General features: G+C 43.8%; 1 protein-coding gene across 3 annotated transcripts in view; it reads right to left on the bottom strand.

Moving 5' to 3' along the window:
• The window catches only part of PI4KA (phosphatidylinositol 4-kinase alpha), a 104,481-nt gene that overhangs the window by 58,343 nt on the left and 23,222 nt on the right, over positions 1–22,916 (bottom strand). For all 3 annotated transcript variants that reach the window (XR_003902916.1, XM_029922963.1, XM_029922962.1), the window contains 15 exons: positions 22,186–22,274; positions 20,172–20,244; positions 19,335–19,594; positions 18,753–18,819; positions 16,126–16,274; positions 14,109–14,174; positions 13,475–13,571; positions 11,063–11,254; positions 10,469–10,569; positions 9,497–9,626; positions 8,379–8,511; positions 7,248–7,343; positions 6,704–6,887; positions 6,154–6,257; positions 3,175–3,343 (listed from right to left, as the gene is read on the bottom strand). Coding sequence is in view for 2 of the 3 variants with exons in the window: in XM_029922963.1 (XP_029778823.1) it covers positions 3,175–3,343; positions 6,154–6,257; positions 6,704–6,887; positions 7,248–7,343; positions 8,379–8,511; positions 9,497–9,626; positions 10,469–10,569; positions 11,063–11,254; positions 13,475–13,571; positions 14,109–14,174; positions 16,126–16,274; positions 18,753–18,819; positions 19,335–19,594; positions 20,172–20,244; positions 22,186–22,274 (1,910 nt within the window). In the remaining variant the exon portion in view is untranslated. The remainder of the gene's footprint in view (positions 1–3,174; positions 3,344–6,153; positions 6,258–6,703; positions 6,888–7,247; positions 7,344–8,378; positions 8,512–9,496; positions 9,627–10,468; positions 10,570–11,062; positions 11,255–13,474; positions 13,572–14,108; positions 14,175–16,125; positions 16,275–18,752; positions 18,820–19,334; positions 19,595–20,171; positions 20,245–22,185; positions 22,275–22,916) is intronic.

Raw genomic sequence — 22,916 nt, forward strand, 5'->3', positions numbered from 1 at the left:
TCCTCTCTCTCCCTCTCTCTCTCTCTGCCCCTCACCCATGCATTTTCTCTGTCTCTCAAAATAAATAAATAAACTAAAAAAAAAGACAACTTTCTGAAAAATATTTAATCACCTTGGAAGGTGTCCACAGCAAATTTTAAATAGAAAAAAAATCAGGATTTCAGAGTATGATATTATATAATCCCAATTATGTAAAATAAATATATTTGCATTAAAAAATCTAGGAAGGGAGCACCTACGTGGTTTGGTTGGTTAAGTGTCTGACTTTGGCTCAGGTCATAGTCTCACAGTTCATAAGTTCGAGCCCCACATCAGGCTCTGTGATGACAGCTCAGAGCCTGGAGCCTACTTTGGATTCTGTATCTCCTCTCTCTACCCCTCTCCTGCTCGCACTCTCTTTCTCTCTCTCTCAAAACTAAATAAACATTAAAAAATCTAGGAGAAAGTCTTTGAAAATGTCAACAATTAGTATATCTGAGTAGAGGGATCATGGGTACTTTTTACTTTATTAGTTCTGCATCTTTTCTACACTAAACATATATTCTTTCCAAGTTACAGAAAATTTGGGAGTTACTTAAAAAATAACTACAAAAAAATAAAAAATAACTCTAAAAGGTAGGTTCCCTGGTGAGACACACAAATGAAGCTAAACCAAAGTACACACTGATTAGCCAAAGTTCTGGAAGCATTCCCCTAGCACATTCAATTTATTTTTTATATTAGCAGGAGCACCTAAGGGCATTGAGCACCTCCTGTGTGCCATGCACTATTTCAAGCGTTTCATATGTAATAACTTAATCTTCGGGGGGAGAAAACAGCATTTGAGTAGTTTGCCAAAGCCCCACAGCCACTCGGTAGTGAGGATAGAATCTCCAGCCCTTCCTGCCCCTCTCTGGAAACTAAGGACCTCCCAAATACAGAGTGACTGGAATAATTGTAATTTTATTTTATTTTTAAATGTTTTATTTATTTTTGATACAGAGAGAGACAGAGCATGAGAGGGGGAGGGGCAGAGAACGAAGGAGACACAGAACCAGAAGCAGGCTCCAGGCTCTGAGCTACCTGTCAGCACAGAGCCTGATGCGGGGCTCGAACCCACGGACATGAGATCTGACCTGAGCCGACGTCGGAGGCTTAACCAACAGAGCCACCCAGGCGCCCCTAATTGTCATTTTAAAATTTATAATTATAGCTCTTTGTCTTCAATGGGGCACATGTTGGCCAATCCCCTCTCACTAATCCTGTAAGCCCCCTTATTCCTTGAGGCCCCATCTCCTTGGCAAAGCACAGCAGTTGCTCAATAAACACTGGGCTAGTCCCTGCATGAGCATAAACAGGAACTATTTACAAAGAACAAAATTAACAGCTCTGCATCTGAAGGGTAAAAAAGGGGTCCCTGTACCCCTGGGGCACAATCCCCACCCTCAGTCCATGAATGAAGCATTATATCCTGAGTCTTGAGGCTGTAAACTTGTAGTATGAGAGCAGCAGAGGGAACAGCCCTTGGGTCCAAGGGGCATCCTTCTGGGCACTGAGGTACAATTTCCAGGGGAGGCAAGGAGAACGACACCCACAGACACATCACGACCTCTGCTTTCTTAGGGGCCGGGTGCCCCCATGCATTTCTGAGCAGCCCTCTCTCTTGATGCCAAAGATCCCACTGGACACGACAGATGATTCTGTCTTATATGTGTTGGGATGGACCTAGCTGTGCACCATCCTGGCAGACTTGAGAAATCAGTCACTGAGGAGCACCTGGGTGGCTCAGGTGGTTAGTCTGACTCTTGATTTTGGCTCACGTAATGATTTCACAGCTCTTGAGTTTGAGCCTCATATCGGGGTCTGTGCTGACAGCATGGAGCCTGCTTGGGATTCTCTCTCTCCCTCTTTCTCTATGCCTTTCCACTATTCATATCCTCTCTCTTTCTCTCAAAACAAATAAATAAAGTTAAAAAAAAAAAAGAGGGGCAGCTGGGTGGCTTGGTCAGTTAAGCATCCAACTTTGGCTCAGGTTATGATCTTGCAGTTTGTGAGTTCGAGTCCCATGTCAGGTTCTGTGCTGACAGCTCAGAGCCTGAAGCCTGCTTCAGATTCTGTGTCTTTCTCTTTCTCTGCCCCTCCCCCATTCATGGTCTGTCTCTCTGTCTCTCTCAAAAATAAACATAAAATAAAAGAAAGAAATCAGTCACCCAGGTCACTGTCAGGGGAGTCCAGCAAAGCAAGGCTAAATTAGAGCAAAGGGTTTCAGAACCCCATTTTTGCACCAGCTACTCCCCCTTGACCAAGATTTTCACACAGAGGGCTCCTTTTCACTCAGTTTCCAACTTAACTGTCACCTCCTCAGAACCTCACACAGCCTGATCTAAAGTGCCACTCGCCTCACTGCCCCGTTTTGTTTTTGCTATCCACAGGAGCAGGCACTTTGTCTGCCCGTTCACTTCCATACCTCCAGCACCTAGAACAAGGGTCAAGAAACTGTGCCCATGGCCAAATCTGATCCACCACCTATTCTTAGAAATAAAGTTTCACAGCAGCACAGCCACCCACTCTTTAACTGGCTTTATTCTATCAATAGAGCTGAGTAATTGCAGCAGAGATTATAAGGCCCACAAAGCTTAAAACAAGCATAGTCTGGCCCTTCACAGAAAAGGTGAGCTGATCCCCGATCTAGGCACACAGTAAGCAGACAGTAACTGTCTGGGGAAGAGGAAGGGAAAGGGGAAGGAAAGAAGGGGAGGTGGGAGGAAAAGACAAAGGAGGATAAAGGTGGGGACTCTGGAAGACAGAGAGGAGTTAATGGGGAAGGAGGCTTAACTCCTCAATCTGTCTATTTGGGACCCTGAGACCTGTCATTCTGTCTGTCCCTATGGACCTGTGTCCCTGGAGAGCCCGAGATTAGGTCAGATTTGGCCCTTCTCATGTTGTCACTGTGTTCTGATGAAAGCTTCAGCCCCCTGACTTCCTGATGGCTGAGAGAAGGAAGAGAAGGGTCTGGGGGAATCCACACTAGGTTGCTGACACCACCCTGGGCTGGAAGAGGCAGCTGACACTAGTCCGACATGGTTCTACAAAATAGCCACCCTCTCAGGACTCCTGCCAGCACCCCTGAGAAGGAATCCCTTTGTTCTTGCGTTTTACCAGAAGCCCCAGAGTGACCGCCCTCCTCCTGCCTACCTTCAGGGCAGGCCCCTTCTCGCTGGCCCGCTCACTGGCACGTTTTCCCTCCAGTCCCAGCTGCACAAACAGCTCCAGCAGGTTCATGAGCAGCTCATCCACTAGGTGCTCGTCCTGGATGTTGGCTGCGATGTTGGCCAGGGCGTTGATCACAGCCAGGGAGCAGTGCCTGGCAGAGAGAGAAATGACAGCTGCCACAACACGGGCCTACACTGCAGGGGTGAGGCTAACTCCTGCCTCATCATGCCCCTCTCAGTGCCTGTGAAAAACGGAACCCTCCAGAGGGGATGAACTTTTCTGTGAACATCAGCCCCTAAAGGAAAGTCAGCGGCTATAGAAAGGACCACTCACATTAAGGACCTGGTCTGTCCATCTTGGTCTCCGTTTAGATACTAGAAATCCACACCTATGGAACTTTTGAAGTCTTCGGACACTTCTTTCTGAGTGTTGAGAGCCCATTACATAGCTAAAATCCTGGCTGGACCTTGCTTTCCTTTCAAATTATAGGTAGCCTTAATTCACTATTACCACCTATAAAACTATCCTTTCATGATCAGCTTCCTCCCCATGCCACCTCACCATGGGGCTGATGTTAATGTTAGCTCATATCAGACAGGAAGCACTCAGTGACCCTGGGACAATCTACATCAGGACAGTGCTGGTCCCACGCAAGCCCTGGATATGAAGCTGACGATGTCTCCCCAGCCAGACACAGCAAACCAGCAAGGCTGGCCAGGCTTCTGAAGGCCTGGGGGCAGCCAGAGCCTGCCACTTCTCATCCCAGGTGAGCGGCTCATCATTGAGCCTCAGTTTCCCCCTGAGTAAAGCAAAAATTAAACAATCTCCTCTTCACAGGGTGTAGGAGGAATGAAACACTCCATGTGAAATAAGGAGCACCCCGTCTGGCCCCTGGAAATCTCTGAGCAAACAGCACCCCCTTCACAGACATGTGAAATCCTGGGAGGTAAGGGCAAATAAATGGCAGTAAAGGTTTCCACTGGTGAGGAAGAGGACAAACCACTTCTGGTGGTAGTATCAGAAAAGACTTTCATGGAAGAGTGAACTGGAGTCAGAAGTTGAAGAGATGGTAGGCATGGAGAAGGCCAAGTACTGCCCACAGCAGTAAGATGGAGGCAAGAGTCAGAAGGAAAACAGCAGGAGCAAAGACATGGAGGGGAGGATATGAAGGCCAAGGAGGTACAGGGGTCACTTTCAGGACAAGGAAGCAATGAGGGAAAGTATTGTTTTTGGTCTGCATGTCAGTTTCTTCACAGAGACCGGGATGGGCAGATGGATGGACAAAGAGGAGGTGAGCTGACTGCCTCCCTAAACTGGCTGTTCTGGTAGCCTCGGCTCCCACAGACAATCTCAACTACCCACACAACTAGAGACAGGCGTTCATTTTGACAGATGAAGAAATGGAGCCATAGAGAGAGTGAGATCATCTTCAGAGGTCACACCCACACTCCCACCCACTAAATTGACTCAGAGAGAATCTCAGAGTGAGGCCTGCACGTAACGGTCAGGAGGAGAGAACAGAAATGCCAACAAAGAGGCAACCTCTCTTCCTGCCCCCACCTCTCTGTCCCTCTCTTCCCTTGATCTGTCAAACTCTTGTGAAATCCTCCATATGTGGAAAAATGTGCCCTGCCCTTATAGCATTTCCAGTAAGGGCAAGGAATAGACAAAGAAGCATATCTTAGACTTCTGGAAAAACTGGCCAGACTTTACACAAATATCAAACTTGCAAAGATGTAAAATGTCCACTCCCTTTGATCCTCCAAATCCCACCTCTCTGAATCTATCCTGAGGAAGGATCAGAGACACTCACAGATAGGTAGCTATTAGATTGTTCAACGTAGCACTTACCAGGAGAAAAACTGGAAAACTACCTAATGTCCAAGATAGGGTACCAGAAATATCTGTTAGAAATATCTCGGTGCTGGGGCACCTGGGTGGCTCAATTGGTTGGGAGTCTGACTTTGGCTCAGGTCATGATCTCATGATTTGTGAGCTCAACCCCCATATTGGGCTCTGTGCTCATAGCTCGGAGCCTGGAGCCTAAATCAAATTCTGTGTCTCCCTCTCTTTCTGCTCCTCCCCCACTCATGCTCTCTGTCTCTCTCTATTTATATATACAATGGAATACTACATGGCAATGAGAAAGAATGAAATCTGGCCACTTGAAGCAATGTGCTTGGAACTAGAGGGTATTATGCTAAATGAAATAAGTCGGGCAGAGAAAGACAGATACCATATGTTTTCACTCATATGTGGATCAGGAGAAACTTAACAGAAGACTATAGGAGAGGGGAAGGGGAAAAAAAATAGTTACAGAGAGAGAAGGAGGGAAACCATAGGAGACTCTTGAATACAGAGAACAAAAAACCAAAAATAAAACCCCAAAAAACAAAAAAAAAAACCCCACCGAGAACAAACTGAGGGTTGATGGGGTTGGAGGAGAGGGGAAAATGGGTGATGGGCATGGAGAAGGGCACTTGTTGGGATGAGCATGGGGTGTTATATGGAAACCAACTTGACAATAAACTATATAAAAAACAATATAAAGGATTATCCATATATAAAAAAATAAATGTTTAAAAAAATAAAAAATAAAAAAGGAAGTACCTTGGTGCCGCTATATGATGAGACACTTACACAGCCATTAAAGGTGACAGGCACATGGAGGAACGTTAATGGCATGGCTGAGGTGCTGTGACATAAAAAAGTGGGTCAGCTGGGTGAACACTCAGAGCCTGACTGGAGTCAGGGAGGGTCTGGGATAATGACACTGAGGTGCTCAGCTCCTCATGGCAGTAGCATGGGGGCTTCATTTCCTGCCTGTGCATGCCCTAATGTGTAACATATAATGCTTTTGAAGGAAGAAAAGTTCATTCAAAAAAATCCCCAAACTTCAGACTTTCAAAGGGGGCTAAAAACTGTCATGATCTAAAGTGACAATGAGGTCTAGAGAGTTACCTATAGCCATGATCCTTGTAATCTTTAGTAGCCGAGTACACGACAGAGCTGGCCTTCACACTAATCTGCTGGAAGAGATTCCACACTTCCTGGTAAATGTATTGCTGGAAGAGAGTGAGGGACAGTTAAACCATGTCACGACTTCTCCATGAAAGCCCCTCCTTGGAACATGGAAAAGGCCCCATCATTCAAAGGAAAGCTTCTGGAATCAGGCATGGACGATAAAAAAGGCCTGAAAGACCAGCACGGGCATCCATTCCTAAAGCTTTAGGCAAACCTCAAAAGCTAAAGGGGAAATGGTTTCAATTTAAATCCTATTACATGTTATTAGTGTTAGCATGAAATAAGTTTAAGCTTCTTTTTTTTTCCCTAGCTCTTATGGAACCATAATATTATTCTCTTTTACTTGGAAAAACTCTCCCTGTTCAATGTCAAAACAGTGGTGAGCACTTAACGCTACAGGGTAAATTTATTTTAACGTTCCTGATAGGCAAAGGAGGGTAACAAAGCTTGCATAGGGTAGTGGGTTTCACAGTAGGCCCTGCCTTACGTTTCCAGTGATAACCAGGCAGCCTAGCTGGTCAATGATGAGAACATCAAGGGGGGAAGGAGGCTGGCAGAATTTCTGCTGCAGGATCTGCAGAATCGGTTCCATAACCTTTGGGGTGTCCCTCAGGGCCACCGCAATGTGTCCCAAGGCTCGGATGGTGTGGTCAGGAATCAAGTGAGCATCTCTATGAGAGGGAAAAACAGAAGCATCCTCAGAACAGTCCTCTGGGAAACAAAACCCAGAAGCTACCCAAGCTACAGCTAACGGTAACAAATGTTACCACAGTCATCTGACAGTGGCACCTGAAATCCTTAACTAGCAAAAGAAACATCAAGTCCCTGGCACTGAGCAGTAAGACAGAGATCTTTCTCTGCTTCCAAACAGTGGTCCAGGATTGACACTCTAAAGTTTAAACCTAAGTCAAGGGACAGACCCGATGCACAACTCCAGACTGTGCAAGAAAGAGCACAGACATGCAAGACACCAGGTAGCCCCCATAGGTCTTCTGGGAACCCCTGGCTGCCCCCTCAGGGATGGGACATACTTGTCACTCTCCTGGGAGATGTAGAGACGGTTGGAGAGGCTGGCCAGGAAGGCCTCCACGATCACCGTGTCCACCGTCAAGCCAGCCTTCAGGCACCTGGGCCGCGAGAAAACCCACACAGCATTGGACATCAGAACAACAAATGAGTGTTTTGTTTGCTTTTTTCCCCTTTGTCAGGTCCACAGAGTTTAAAGAACTGCTCTGAGCACTTTCCCCCCAAGAAATCTGAATGAAAGTCATTACACAGAATGAATTCAAAGAATTGCTACAGATTTTGCCCACTTGATAAATATCTCAGTCAGAAACAGTAACTTCATTATTTGACCAGAACAGTTTCCTTCAAAATGTTACACTCACCCTAATCCCAATGTAAAATTTCCAGCACTGTTCCTTAACAAAAGTCACAGTAGCTAATTCAAGACAGATGGTCCCAGGACAGCTGAGGGAATACTAAACGATATATCAAGGTTTTGATAGTATGGAGAAATGCTTATTTCCTAAAGAAAAGGGGAACTTTTAAAGGCCTATAAGGACACAAAATCTTTCCAGGCATTTCTCGCTCTCTGTATCTGTTTGGCTCCAAGGCCATAGAGGCAGAGAAGAGCATGTGTCTGATGGAGAGGGGCCATCATACACTCTTGATTGGGCTTGTGAGAACAAGGAGCCAGATTTCAGACGGAGAGAGATATTTTTATATAAATCAGAATGCATGTGCTTCCTGAGTTTGGAAAGCAAGAGTTCACATAGCCAGAGCCTGGGCAGCAAGGACACATGATCATATAAAACCCATCTCTTACACTAAAAATTATACAAAAGAAAAAAAGAAAAAACATGACAATGTGTTGTTACTCTGGATGGTAGGCTGATGGATAATTCCTTTCTTTCTACTCTTCTGTACATTGCACACCTTTTCTGTTTTTAATTATGTTTTTAATCAGGAGAAGAAAAGCAAGAAGCTTTATTTTTTTTTAAATATGTAATAATCCCTCCTTTTAAAACAGATGTAGGCTTAAATAATCAGGAACAAGCTTTAAAAAATTACAAACATTTCTTATATTTTAATAAAATAATTGTATCTGAAACTTGTTTCCTTCCTCCCCAGGTCCCCCATCCCTCTGGGTGGTCTCCCACCTGCAGATGTTGTCAATGGCAATGTCCCGGAGCTGCTCATACATGGAGGGTTGGTTCTTCTTTCCCGACATGACATTCAGGGTTGACTCAGAATGCTCGTTGGTTACACTGATTTTTATATCATTACCAGCAACTAAATGTAAAAATGCAAGTATGTATCTGGTTAAGTCTATCATTTCCCATCCCCTTGTCCATAATTCAAAATCAAAAATAATATGCTCATTATTTTTAGCTTATAAAAGCAACCCTTCTAAAATGATTTGAACAAACATCTCAGAAACAAAAGTGAGAAGAGAAAGGATGAAACAAACTTGTTTAAACAAAGGTAAAAATATTTAGGTTGCAAAGTGATAAATATGCAACATAGCAATTTCTTAAGAAATTATTCAAAAGTCCCGATGAGCACCCACAGACACCCAACCCTGAGGGTGAGACATGTCCTCTCCCCAAGGGTTATCTAGCTTACATGTGCAAAACTAGTAAGGGTAGGGGGGTGAGTGTGAGAGCAGGAGCCTTAGAGGCCCCTCCTCATCCCAGGGTTTAGGGAAGTCTTTCACCAGCAGAAGATTGGGTTTCCTCATCTGAAGGGAGAGAACAAAGCACCCACAGCACAGGACTGGGTGGGATAAGCAATATATTAGAGCCCCAGCAGGTGCTAGTGAATGCTAACAGTTACAGGTGATCAGATTTGCTCTGAACCTATGTCCCTGTTACAGAAACATGATAACACACTCATGAGGCAGGGATAGGGACTAGCTGAGATGAAGCATGGACAGTTCCTGGCCCTTTGTCTGGGACACAATGGACTCATACTTTATACTGCCTCAATGACAGAAAGAGCCAAAACCCCTCAGAGACAGCAGGAGAATATGCTAGGGAAGGGTGGAAGAAGGAAAGAACTGGAGCCTGGAGGGGGTCATGTAGGGAAAGACATGAAGAAATGCATGAAGGAGGAATGAGCCCAAGTACAGAGCAGGGTGCAGAGCCCAGCCACAACCTCTCAGTCACAAAATTATGGTGGGCTCACATACAAGGTCATGTGGTCCTTTTCTTGGAGCCTCAAGGGCACATGGCACTTAGGGACTGGAGAGGTGGCCTTGGGTACAGTCATCCATTACCTGTGTGGTACTGACTGTGGCATTTATAGAGCTTCACCAGCACGGGGGACGGAACAACCAGGAAGTCCCGCAGAGACGGCGTCACCGAATGTACCACCACTGGGAACCTCTCACACAGGCGGCCCAGACCCTATAATACACCATCAATCTGTTACTCAAGCCAGGTTGTGGCCAGCTGAGCAGGCCCAAGCAGTGAGATGCTGAATGCTTCAGATACACAAGTTTGACCAGAAATTTCCAAGGTCAAATCTCCCAGGGTCACTTAGTTCATGGGGGCGGGGTGGGGGGGGAGAGGATGGTCTAGACTCTGCTCAGCCTAAAGGGGAGATATATTACTAAAGCAAATTTAGGGAAGAAATGGTACACAATATAATTTTTGAACAATGGCTGATGTAGAGTTACTGGGGTTTGTATTTCAGCAAGGTAAGAAAGCAGACCTGGGACTGCAGAAGTCAGAAGATGCCTTCAACACTTTGCCTGCAGCCTTGGGAATGGCCCAGTAGCTATAGGGCAGCCTCTCCACAAAGGACTACTCAGCTGTGCCCAGAAATGACAGAAATCCCTGGCATACTGTCAGCAGTGACTTCCCACTCATTGGTGAACTGTGTCCATGGCAGGCTCTAGCTCAAGTTCCTAAAGACAACAATAGCTCAAGGGCTCCTGGGTGGCTCAATTGGTTAAGCATCTGATTCTTGATTTTGGCTCAGGTCATGATCTCATGGTTTGTGGGATTGAGCCCCGTTTTGGTTGGGCTCCTCACTGACAGCACAGAGCCTTCTTGGGATTCTCTCCCTCTCACTGTCTCTGCCCCTCACTCACACTCTTTCTCCCAAAATAAATAAACGAACATTAAGGGGAAAAAAAAGACAACAGCTCAGACTCTGCTGCTGGTGAGCTAACCAGAGCCTGAATGATGTAACAAGAATGATTTGTAGATGGGATCGAAATTCCTCCAGTGTCAGGGAGACTGACCTGCAGACAGCAGATAAGCAATGGCAAATGAGCAATGATGACTTTGCTGGATGTCTTAGACTGCAGCTTCTCAGAGAGCTTGATGCAAAGATTTTCTGCACCTAAATTCAAAATCAGAGGAGGGTGTGAACGATTAGCAAAGGCCAATATTTACAAAATACATGTTCACCAACTAATCACATAACTAAAAGCCTAGAGGCATACTTTATGCAGGCTTAATTAATAATAAGTGGTTATACCAGGAAGTATTTACAGCAGGCACCTTTCCTTTTCTGTTGTGAAAACACCATCCTGTGTCGTATGTGACTGCTCTCTCCTCTCTGCTGGCCCTGAGCCTCTTGTCCCCAGTGCTCTGCATGTGGCAGCCATCCACAGTCCGCTACGTGCTTCCCATTCTGCTGTGCACCCTAGACAAGCACCTTTTCCTTCAGCATAGAGTTCCCACTTCACGTAAAAGCCTAAAGAACCAGCAGGAGGCAGTGGAAAGAACACACAGGCCCCATGTCCTTGCCCATCATCTCCTCTCTTGTTTCGTTTCCTCAACTGCGGGAGAGAACACCAGACATCTGGGGCACCGCAGAAGCTCGTGCTCACCTTGCTCATCCTTCACAGCCCAGACCATGAGGTCCACACAGGCAGCATTTGCCTGGCAACGCAGCTTGAGGGGGCTCAGCTCATTGTGGATCCGGTCTGCATCATGCAGAATCTTCTGAAGCTCCCCCTGGCTCGTGTTGAACTGCTCCAGCACAAAATCATGGATCTCCTTCACAAAGGAGGTTGGGAGGTCTGTGGGAAAGAGAGCAGGCATTTCAGGTGGAAATAAAACCACCAAAATTCAAGGCAGCACCTCTATGGTCTTTCTCTAACAGAAACCCAAGAGGAGTAGGTCTGCTGCTGGCTCCAGCACACACACCACCTGGCACTCAAAGGAGATGACCATTTCCCATGGAAGTGAGAGCCACGTTGTGTTTTAAGCAGTCAATATACTAAAATATATAAATATACTAAAACCCTAATGTATGAAACACAGAAACTGGCCTGTATCATCGTGGGAACTGGTCCAACTAACAATGAGAAATAACTTTGGTGATTTTTTTTCGTTTATTTATTTAATTTTGAGAGACAGAGCGAGCGAGTTGGGGAGGAGCAGAGAGAGAGGGGAGAGAATCCCAAGCAGGCTCTGCACCGTCAGCCCAAAGCCCAATGTGGAACTCGATCTTATGAACTGTGAGATCACGAGATCATGACCCAAGCTGAAACCAAGAGTCAGACACATAACCAACTAAGCCACCCAGACACCCCAATTTTTTTATAAGGGGTTTTTTGGCTATCAGCTAAGGGCAAAATCTGGTTGCAGCTTGAAGAAGAGAATGCCCTTGCTACAGGGCTGGATCTTTGGGGGCACCCAGAGTTCACAGCTTCTTCAAACTCTCATCTTTGGGGCCTGAAAACTCAGGAGAACCCCCGTGACAAGCACAAGTCAGAAGAGCGAAGGAAGCCAGCCACATGCAGCTCAGGTGGGGAAAGAAGCGTCGGGGTTCCTGGGGGTCAGGCTGAGCAAGGCTGCCCCTTCCACCCTCCTTTGTGAACTTAACACTTGCTGAGGCCCCAGCCAGACTCAATCCCAGGAGCTCTTAAAACTGAATTAGGAAAACAGCTAACTAGATTATAGTACATCTGCTTGACAGAGTATCACACAGTCATCAAAACTTATGTTGAGGGGCACATGGGTAGCTCAGTCAATTAAGTGTCAGACTTCAGCTCGGGTCATTATCTCAAGGCTTGTAAGTTCGAGCCCCGTGTTGGGCTCTGTACTGACAGCCTGGAGCCTGCTTGGGAATTTCTGCCTCTCCCCCACTTGTGCTCTCAAAATAAAACTTAAACAAGAAACACTTAAGTTGATAAAAACTGTTCTGTAACATAAGAGAAGAATGCAGAAAACATGTTTTAAAAATGTACAAAAGGGAAAATGGAAGGAAGGGCTATATTTGTGTATGTGTGCATGCTAAACTATTAGGACACTTTCTCTGAGTTATAAGACTATGAGTGCCTGGGAATGCAAACTGGTGCAGCCACTCTGGAAAACAGTATGGAGGTTCCTCAACAAATTAAAAATAGACCTACCCTATGACCCAGCAATTGCACTACTAGGTATTTATCCAAGGGATACAGGTGTGCTGTTTCAAAGAGGCACATGCACCCCAAGGTTTATAGCAGCGTTATCAACAATAGCCAAAGTATGGAAAGAGCCCAAATGTCCATTGATGGATGAATAGTTAAAGATGTGGTGTATAGATATATACAAAGAAGTATTACTCAGAAATCAAAAAGAATGAAATCTTGCCATTTGCTACTATGTGGATGGAACTAGAGGGTATTACGCTAAGCGAAATTAGTCAGAGAAAGATACATATCATATGACTTCACTCATATGAGAACTTTAAGATACAAAAAGATAAACATACAGGAAGGGAAGCAAAAATAATATAAAAACAGGGTGGGAGATAAAACGTAAGAGACTCTTAAATATGGAGAACAGAGGATTACTAGAGGGGTTGTGGGAGGGGGAGGGGATAAATGGGTAAGAGACTTAAGGAATCTACTCCTGAGATCATTGTTGCACTATATGCTAACTTGGATGTAAATTAAAAAAATAAATTTAAAAAAAAATTTAAGGGAAAAAAAGGCTATGAGTGCCTCATTTTATTTTTTTAACTTTTTGAAATATTGTATACACATGATCAGGTGATCAGGGCACTACAACATGGCCATGTCAGGAAAGACCCTGAGGAAATAAATTCCACCAAAGAAGCCATCATGGATAGTATCAGGGGCACAGGATCATGGACAGATCTGTTTTTTCTTACTTGCTTCTCAAAATTTCAGTAATGTGACATGCTACTTATGTGTTTTTAAGTGGCCCCAGAAGAAAGGAAGCACAGACCTGCGGCAGTGACCTGGAAACCAGTGTCATCATTGTCACATGTGGGCACAAACCATCTTTACCTTTCATGTAGTACAGAGTGTCACGTAGCATCTTGAACATGGCCACATAGAGAGGGTCACTGAATGTAGTATAGTAGAGATCAGCACTAGGATTGGCCTGTGAGGGAGGAGAGGCACATGACCATGCCACCAAAACTCTCTCCAAGACCTCCCTCTGCCTTCTAGAGATGCCTGGGTATTATATTCCTGACGTAGCATTAGAAAGACAGAATACCATTTATCACGATTCACCACTTGGAACACTTGAATTATTCTCCTCACCCTCCAAGTATCAGGCAGAAGAAAACAACAGATAAACTCAGGCTATCCAGAGATGCCTGTGGGAGGCTGTCCCCTGCATCCCAGAAGGGCAAACAACCCTCCTCTTGCTGCAGGCTCACTATGTTTGGCCATCTTACGGGAACTGGAGGAGGAGAAAGACAGCCAAGGGGCCATGAGACCGCTGTGAGATGATCTATTTAAAAGAGCCAGCACAGAGCAAGTTCTCAGATGGCAGTTGTGTTGCCATTATAGGGGCTAAGCTGTCTCTTCAGCCTCCCCCAACCCCCAGTCCCCCCCACCCCCCAACAAAAAAACCTCTTCCTATTCTCTCTATGCAAAAGTTCACATCAGGCTGAACTCAAAAGTGACGTACCTCTAACACACTGGCTACGACTGCATCCAACGATTTGAGAACAGGCTCCTCGACAATCTTCTTCACCTATTAGGGAAATAAGATCACACGAGGCATCTGATGAACATAGTGAGAGACAGAAATGTCAGCTCCTTCCACTAAAGAACAAATCATGCTGATGGATAAAACCACAGAACAAGTGTGAAAAATTGGATGGAATTAATAGGCTAACAATATACTCATTATAGCTCCACATCAAACTATACATACAAAATGTCCTTAATTCTTCCATCACTTGGAACTTGTTTTCTTGCCCTCAATTGGAATAACATAAAAACAGGAAAGGAACCAACTCCCTTAAATTTACTGACATTAGATTTTCATTTCCAGGATGTGAAAGCATTCAAACTCTGGGCATCACTGACAATTCACCCAAACCTCCTCCCAGACATCAGGAACACCTTCACAGATGGTCCTCAGCTCTGATGACTCCACCTCTTCCACAGGCCTGGGGCACTGGCTCATCGGAAGCTGCCTAGGTACTCAGAGTACAGCATACATTCTAACTTTCTAACAGAAGATATTATTTCCACACCTGGTCTCTGTACCAGCACTCAGTATAGGAATGAACTGTTCTGTCAACCGCAGAATGTCCTGGTAAAAACAGTCTGCTGCCCCTGCTGTAGTACTTAAAGAAGCTGATTTTTGAAATGTAGAGACAACGATAAACAACATGCCAGAAGAAATGAAAAATTGCCTAGAAGAAAAGCTAGCCTTAAGAAGTTAAAATAATATTGGAAAAAACAATTTATGAAGAGTCTGAAACATGCAGCCATCAGTTGGGATTTTTGACATGATACTTGAAAGAACGATTTGACCATCTGAGAAGGCCAACCAGACCATGTTCCATCTGGGACACTCACGCTGAGGAGTTGAGGGAGAGTTTTCCTTCTTGAGGACAAATCAAAAACATGCTAGGCTATTTAGTAATTCATTGTGGCTCTATCCTCAGTAACCATTGCCATTGCTTTAATGTCTTCCTACATCTTCAGCCTACAGCCATCCTTTTTGAGTGAGCCACACTGAAGGAGATGGCTGCTCTCTCCAGCACATGCTTCATGCTTTCAAAAGTGTCATCTTTGTTCCTTCTCATTCTTTCCAAAGGAGAAAATTCCATCCTTAGGGTCTGCCCTTGATAACGTCTCCACCCTACCTACCCACCTGAATCTGTCTTGAAGCAACCCAGCTCAGTCATAACACCTTCAGAGTCCCTGGATCAAAGGCCCCTCTATTTTGGGACTGGGACTGCGGCACCAATGTCTTCTCTGACTTCACTTCAGCAGTCACTCCTAGGTACCCAAATATGAAAAATATAGGTTTTTGTACTGATCTAAAAAGAGCAGAACGTGGGAGGAAGTCAGGTGCAATAGGAACTAGACTGGGGGTCAGACTCCCTGGGCTGAACCCTGGCCGTGCCCTTTGCCTGTAGATCCTTGACATATTTGGCACTGACTGCCTTACCTCTAAAATGCGGATGAATGGCTGCCTCTTCCAACGACTGCTGCAAGCATTCCATGACAATATATGGTACAAATGACTCCACGAACACTACTCTCCTTCCTTCTTTAATCAAAAATTTATGACTTCTAACTGGTATGTTGAAATACTGAAAATCTCCTAGTTTTTCTTTGTTTTTAATTTATTTTATGTTTTTTATTTATTTTTGAGAGACAGAAAGAGACAGCATGAGCAGGGGAGGGTCAGAGAGAGAGGGAGACACAGAATCTGAAGCAGGCTCCAGGCTCTGAGCTGTCAGCACAGAGGCTGAAGTGGGGCTCGAACCCACGAACCGTGAGATCATGGCCTGAGCCGAAGCCAGATGCTCAACTGACTGAGCCACCCAGGTGCCCCTCCTAGTTTTTTAATTATTTTTTTTAAATCCTAGATTTTCTTAAAAAAAAAAAAACAAGCCAACACCTCTATCAATTTTACTGCTAGATGTACACAGGATCTGTTGTTCCACCAATGCTTTCCTTACCAAGTTTAAGAGTTCTCGAAGCATTTCTAGTGGAATATTGAATTCCTTATAGGTGATGCCGTTGAAAAGAGGAGAAACTGAGAAGCTGGAACTGATGGTGGAGAAGTAGTGATCAGGCTCCAGGGTGCTCCCATCGGGTAAGCAAGACACTGGTGGGGAAGAGAACCAGAAAATCAGTCATGGTAACATACTACCAGGATACTTCCCCAAGCTGATCATGTTGACTCCCTCAATAACCAACAAAAGTATAGAGTTTGCTTTCTTTGTACTCCAATCCTTTGCTTTTAAATTAAGAAGTAAAAGCTGGAAGGCACCTGGGTGGCTCAGTCAGTTAAGCATCTGACTTCAGCTCAGGTCATGTCTCATGGTTCATGAATTCAAGTCCCACATCAGGTGAGCTCCAGCCTGCTTCGGATGAGGTGGCTTCTTTCTCTTTCTCTTCCTCTCCCTCCCTCTCTCTCTGCCCTTCACTCACTTGCATCCTCTCTCTTTAAAAAAATAAGGGGGGGGGCAGTAAAGGCTGGATTTCAAAACCTTGGAGAGTGATGTCTCTAACAAGGATGTGTTTCAGGTCAAAGTTCAGATATAATCATATCCTAATATTTACAACATAGACAATATAACTTAATATAGGAAGAAAAAAAATTACATCTTTTTAATGGTTGACAGATGCAAACATTTGAGGTCCACCAGACCCCAAGATATTTTACCACCAAAATTAGGACAAAAATGAACATTATTAGATATATCAAAATCAGAACAAAAATAAAATCAATCATTGAACACTTATGAATAAAGTGTCCACATATAAGTGAAATCATGCTGTTTATTTTCTATCCATGTCTGGCTTATTTTACTGAGCATAATGTCCTCCAGGTTCATCCATGTTGTTACAAAGAGCAAAATCTCCTTTCTTTTTCTTTTTTTTAATATTTTATTTATTTTTGATAGAGAGAGACACAGCATGAGAGGGGGAGGGGCAGAGAGAGAAGGAGACACAGAACCAGAAGCAGGCTCCAGGCTCTGAGCTAGTTGTCAGCACAGAGCCCGATGCGGGGCTTGAACCCACAAATGTGAGATCTGACCTGAGCTGAAATCGGAGGCTTAATCGACTGAGCCACCCAGGGGCCCCAAAATCTCCTTTCTTAAAGCTGAATAATATTCCATTATAAATGTGTGTGAACAGCGAGATCATGACCTAAGCCGAAGTTGGACACTCAACTGACCAAGCCATTCAGGTGCCCTATATACAAGTTTATTTTTTAAATAATAATAAATAAGGTAAGTTTGTGATCAGAGGGTATCTCCCAGATAGATGCCCTGAAATAAGGACAAAGCCCTGCATGGCTGAGCTAGCCAGCATGTGGTGGGCAGAGATGGAGGCAGAAGACAGAACTGCAAAGCCAAGGATCTAAGATTTGGGATTTATGCAGGGGGAGGAGAAGGAGTCATTGAATGTTTATAAGCTGGAAATGAAATGATCAGATTTGGAGTGCCTGGGTGGCTTAGTTGGTTAAGTGTCTGATTTCGGCTTGGGTCATGATCTCACAGTTTGGGAGTTTGGGCCCTGTGTCAGGCTCTGAGCTGTCAGCTTAGAGCCTGGAGCCTGCTTTAGATTCTATGACTCCCTCCTTACCCTTCCCCCTCCCTGATCATGCTCTGTCTGTCTCTCTCTGAAAACTCAGAGCCCGGAGCCTGCTTCAGATTTTGTGTCTCCCTCTTTCTCTGCCCCCCATCCACACTCACTCTGTGTCTCTGTCTCTCAAAATAAAATAAAGACCAAAAAATAAAAATAAAAATAAAAAATAAAGCCTAAAGGGATATATTCAACTACAAGTGGTTCTCTCTGGAAGGAGTAGGATTTTGAGTGGGTGAGCTTGGCCTTTACATTCTAACATACACAAAGACTGTAACACAGGGTACATTCTCACACAGCCAAGAGATATTCTATGAAACACTGTCCACATTTATTTAAGATTCTCCCCTCATTTTAATTCTCTTCACATTTTTCAAGATCCCATTGAGAAATGATTTTAGTGATTAGCATGCTCCAAAATGGAATAAATGGCATTCTGAAGCATGGCATTCTGGTTTCCCCACTTCCTACCACTTAATTTAAGTCTTACTGTCCTTGAAGATATGGTAGAGATGATTTAACCACATGTCTGATACTGTACAGGGCTGTCACAGATATCAAATTCAGTAAATTATGTGGAAGTGCTCTGTGACCCACAAAGCTCTATAAAAAGTACTACTCATTATTATTACATTTAAAAAAATATTATTTACATACTTAATGACCTTAAAACAAAAAAAGAGAAGAACCTACCATTACAACTTTCAATTGAAAACCAGCACTTTCCGAGGATAATTTATTAAAATTCTGATAGCAGGGACATGGGAGTCTATATATTATTTTCTGCACTTTTCTCCATATTTGAAATATTTAAAAATTAAATTTTAAGAAGTTTGAACAAAACTAGAAAATAAATGCCTTGTAAAAGCTTGACTCTCTAAATGCACAACAGCAGAGCACTAGTATTAGCATCTTTAATGTCACAAGAGTTCACAGTGAACCTGCTCTCCAAGTACTAGGCCAATATTCTAGTCAGAAAGGTGAAGCCCACCTTCAAAGTAGTGAAAAGCAGATCCTCCAGGGGAGCTGGGAGGGGGCATCCCACGTTCAGGACTGACCTGAAATACAAAACCACCTGACAGATTAGAAAAGGCCAGTCAAACCTTAGGCAGTTTCACCCTAGACAAGGTCTCTGCCAGTCCAACATTTGTATCTCAAGTCCTGGTTCACACCTCACCTCCTCCCCCAAGCCCACCTTAGCTACAGCGTTCTCTACTATATATCATATGCCTAGAATCTTTGTGCCTAGCCATACATTTTATACGTCATTATTGAGATGAAAATATTCTCAGCCTTTGGCATCCTTATCTAGTGTCCATGAGTCAATTATGTATTTCTTAAGGGCACCAACTGTCCCCCACCCAACTGCTAGGAAACAAATACTTCATGACTAGGAGATGAAATCACTTCTAAATGTTAAAAAGTCAAAGGAAGCTTTTGTATTACAGAGATTTCCAGTGAGAACCTTTTCTTTTTTGTGAGTTTTCTTGAATACCACACGAGTGGGGTTTTTTCAAGGGAGTACTTCACAAGACCTGACTTCTCTGCCTGCCTCCCAGGAGCACAGACCCACCTGAGAGATGCTGGACACGCTGCTGGTCTTCCTCTTCAGGGTGCCCTCCTGACACACCGTCAACAGATTGCTGGGTAGGATGGAGCGGAAGTCATTGAAGGATCGCCTCCGCACGCCTTCAAGCTCCTCAGGGACTCGGAGGGAATGAGGAGGGACTTTGGGGAACAGTTTTGAAAGGAGAGACTCTTCGGTGTTGCTGAAACGCCCAAATGCTCGTGAAATTCCTATCAGGCATGGGATCGCATATTTGCAAAGGTATTCTAAAAGACAAAGTGAGAATGTTCCAATACCAGAAAGGGAGGGAGCTGTGCTGCACCAGCTTGTAACATCGGCTGACATCTCACAACCTCCCCTACCCCCAAGCAAATGGCAGGGGTCAGAACAAGTCTAACCCTAAGGGCTGACATTCACAACTTCAGACTACATCTCCATCACACACAGCTGCTCTCTTTGGGAAGTACACCCAAATCATTAACACAGGTTAAGTCATGTCATCAGGTGCCTTTACTATAGTTAAACCATGTATTTCTTCCTCCTGGGATTATGTTGGTAGCCTTATACTAGAGGTAGTCAGGTATGTTATAGGTGAAGAAACTGAGGCCCAGAAAGGATGAAGTGACTTGTCTAAGATCACCTGCCATTCAGGTAGCAGAGCTGTGCTCATGACCCCCAAGTGGCTTCTTTGTTAACACACAACAAAGACAAACTAATATAGGAAGGTTTCATCCATCAAGTATATAAATAGTAAAGAACAAAAAAAGAAGACTGGGAAAAGCAAGGAAAAAAATAATCAAAAAGCCATTAAGGAAAAAAAAAGGCTTGGATCTATAATCATACCTTTTTCTTGAATCTCCAAGGCTTGGCACATTCCCAAAAGAACATGCAAAACCTGCAAAAGTGCCTCTAAAATCTGTAACAGCCAAGGAAACAGAAGAGACAAACTTATAAACAAAATCAGATAAGTACCACAAAATTCATTCAAAATTACGAGGAGCTTTAGACATTATTTTGTCCAACCCCACATTGATACATAAAACCCCACATGACAGTTCTGCCAAGTGGCCAATCAGCCTACCTTCTAGAGACAGAAACTAGTCCTCCTGGTTGGTCAAGAGCACCTCCTAACTCTGGGCCAATGTTGTCCTCTAGGGCTTGCAACCACTGGCCCTTGGAGCCACTCCTTCCAGATTTGAGAAACAGGTGATAGGACCCCAAATCTCTTCATGGCTAAATATCGCTAGTTTTTTTAATCCATTTCCTATGATTAGAAGTCTTCATGATCCTGAGTGCCACCTTCTGATTTCATAGTAGTCCCATGTTCAGAAACGGTCTTGAATTCTGGTGCTCAGGAAGATACAGGGCTATCTTCCACGGATCTTAATATTCCAGGGATGCTAGGCTCACCCTGAGTAGTCACCAAACTCAAAACACACTCTAGCCTTCCATGTACATGACATCAGCTGTTCGGCAGCCACTTCACACTGCTGGCTCAATGAGCTCACTGATAACGCAAAATACATCTTTTTTACACATGCTGCCAGCTCTACCGATGCTGGTATATTTTGCCTGTCATGGATGCCTACAAAAGCTCAGGGGATTAGCTTTAGTTCATTACACTGGTCTCTAATTCCCAGCTTTGTATCATCTATAAATGAAACCAACTTGCTTTCTGAATTTTCATTTATGGCCCTGGCTCCTTTTGCTTCAGTGGTACAGGGGAGACTCCTGCTGGGCCGGCACCTCACCTGTCACCCTCTAGGATGCCGTTCAGGCAGCTCTGCAAACCTTTCGAATTGTTTTAGCCCTCAGCCCATATTCCAGATTCAGGATGTCAGGACGAGTGTTTGTCTAATGCCTGGATGAAGACCAACCTGACTGTATTTACCTTATTTCTCTCTACTACCAGTCTTGGAAATCCCAGGCAAAGATGAGAATAAAATTGGTCTCATATGACGTGTTCCTAATCGAGGCAAATTTCTGACATTTTGCTAATGTTAAATGATGCTGAGTAACATATGAAGACTTGAAAAGCAATGCTTTCTCCATTTCGTGTATTGAGGTTATGCCATCATCTTTAGCACTGACATTTTGATGTTATTTACAGAAAAGCCCTTAACTTCTACCTATTAACTTTTAAAATAATGATATATGATTCTAGTAGATCTAGTTATATCTTTAACCAACTTACAAATAAAGAAACTAAACTAAGAAAAAAGGATGGAGACGAATGTTAATGGCAGAAATACTAACAAAAGAATTTACAGTTTGATATTAAGAGATTTTAGAAATTAAAAAACAGATACAAGGACTCAAAAAGCATAGCTAGCTAAGAATATGTAACATATAGGCAAGCAACTAGGCAGTCCTTGACAGGACTGGAGAATAGCAGCATATACATATTGATTTTCAAAACAAAAAATCTGATTAAGAAAAAATTTAGATTATGATCATATTCTTTGTTTAAAAAGGAGGGGAGTATGAAAGGCATTTAAGTAACATTTCAACAAAATAAATTATAACTAAAAAAAATCTGGCACTTAAAATCTGGGTATAATTTCAACTATGTAGATCATTCCCTTCTATGAATGGCTTCAATCCTCAAGAGGGATTGTGAGCCGTCAAGGAAGTGAGCTGCCTCTGCCTTTTGCTGCCTGCCTCACAGGACAAGGAGGCTGGATGAGAGAAGACTCAAGAGATCACTGGGTACTGTTATCACATATTTAACACTTCTTAGGTGTGTTAGTACAAAATAAATCAACATAAACAACTTCAAAATTTTGTTTACTCTTTTCTGTACTTTGGGACTCTCTTTGATCATATAGAAATGCACTCTGATTCTCCACACACTTACCTCATCCCGAAGTGAGGGGTCCCTATAAGCCACATCAGACAGCAAAGTGACCAAGCAGAAGCTGAAGCTCTCTGCAACTGGGAGGGTGGCTGGAAGGCACACAGACATGAGTCAGGTCATTACCAGTGAGACACTGGGCCACACATACTGGCTGCCTGATTCAGTAAGTTCCTTTTCTCACAAGATCTGCAAAGGGACCAGTTTACAGTGGTGGCTGCCCTCAATGAGGTGAACCTCAAAAGAAAAGATATGGGCCCAACATGTTTGCCGAGAAATATCCCTAACTTTTATTTTAATAGAATGCTTTGGTTAAACAAACTTAAATGTTCCTGAGCCAGTTTATAGTTTGAGATTATACAGCCTCTCAACATGACAGACTCCATTTTTAATTCCTGACCTAAATTCCTACCTAGGGTGAGAAATCAATCTTGATAGAATATAAGAAATGGTATACGGAGGCTAACTGGCAAATATCAATAAGCACTGCTTTAAACTGAATTGTTTATATTTCTTTTCTGCTTTATTTTGACAAATGGAGAGAATCCTAGTAAGACCTTCCAAAGATCTGCTCTATTCCTAATAGGTTTTTTAGCCAATCTACTACCGAGCCCCCTCACTGGAAGGTTCTCAGGACCATGGACTCAAGGCTGGGAAAGGATCACTGTACCTAAAAGACCAAAAGCTAACCAGTACTTCTATGGCGTGCACCTTCAAAATGTCAGAATCACTGC

The sequence above is a fragment of the Suricata suricatta genome, chromosome 14, assembly GCF_006229205.1.
Source record: "Suricata suricatta isolate VVHF042 chromosome 14, meerkat_22Aug2017_6uvM2_HiC, whole genome shotgun sequence".
Classification (NCBI taxonomy): Eukaryota; Metazoa; Chordata; class Mammalia; order Carnivora; family Herpestidae; genus Suricata; species Suricata suricatta.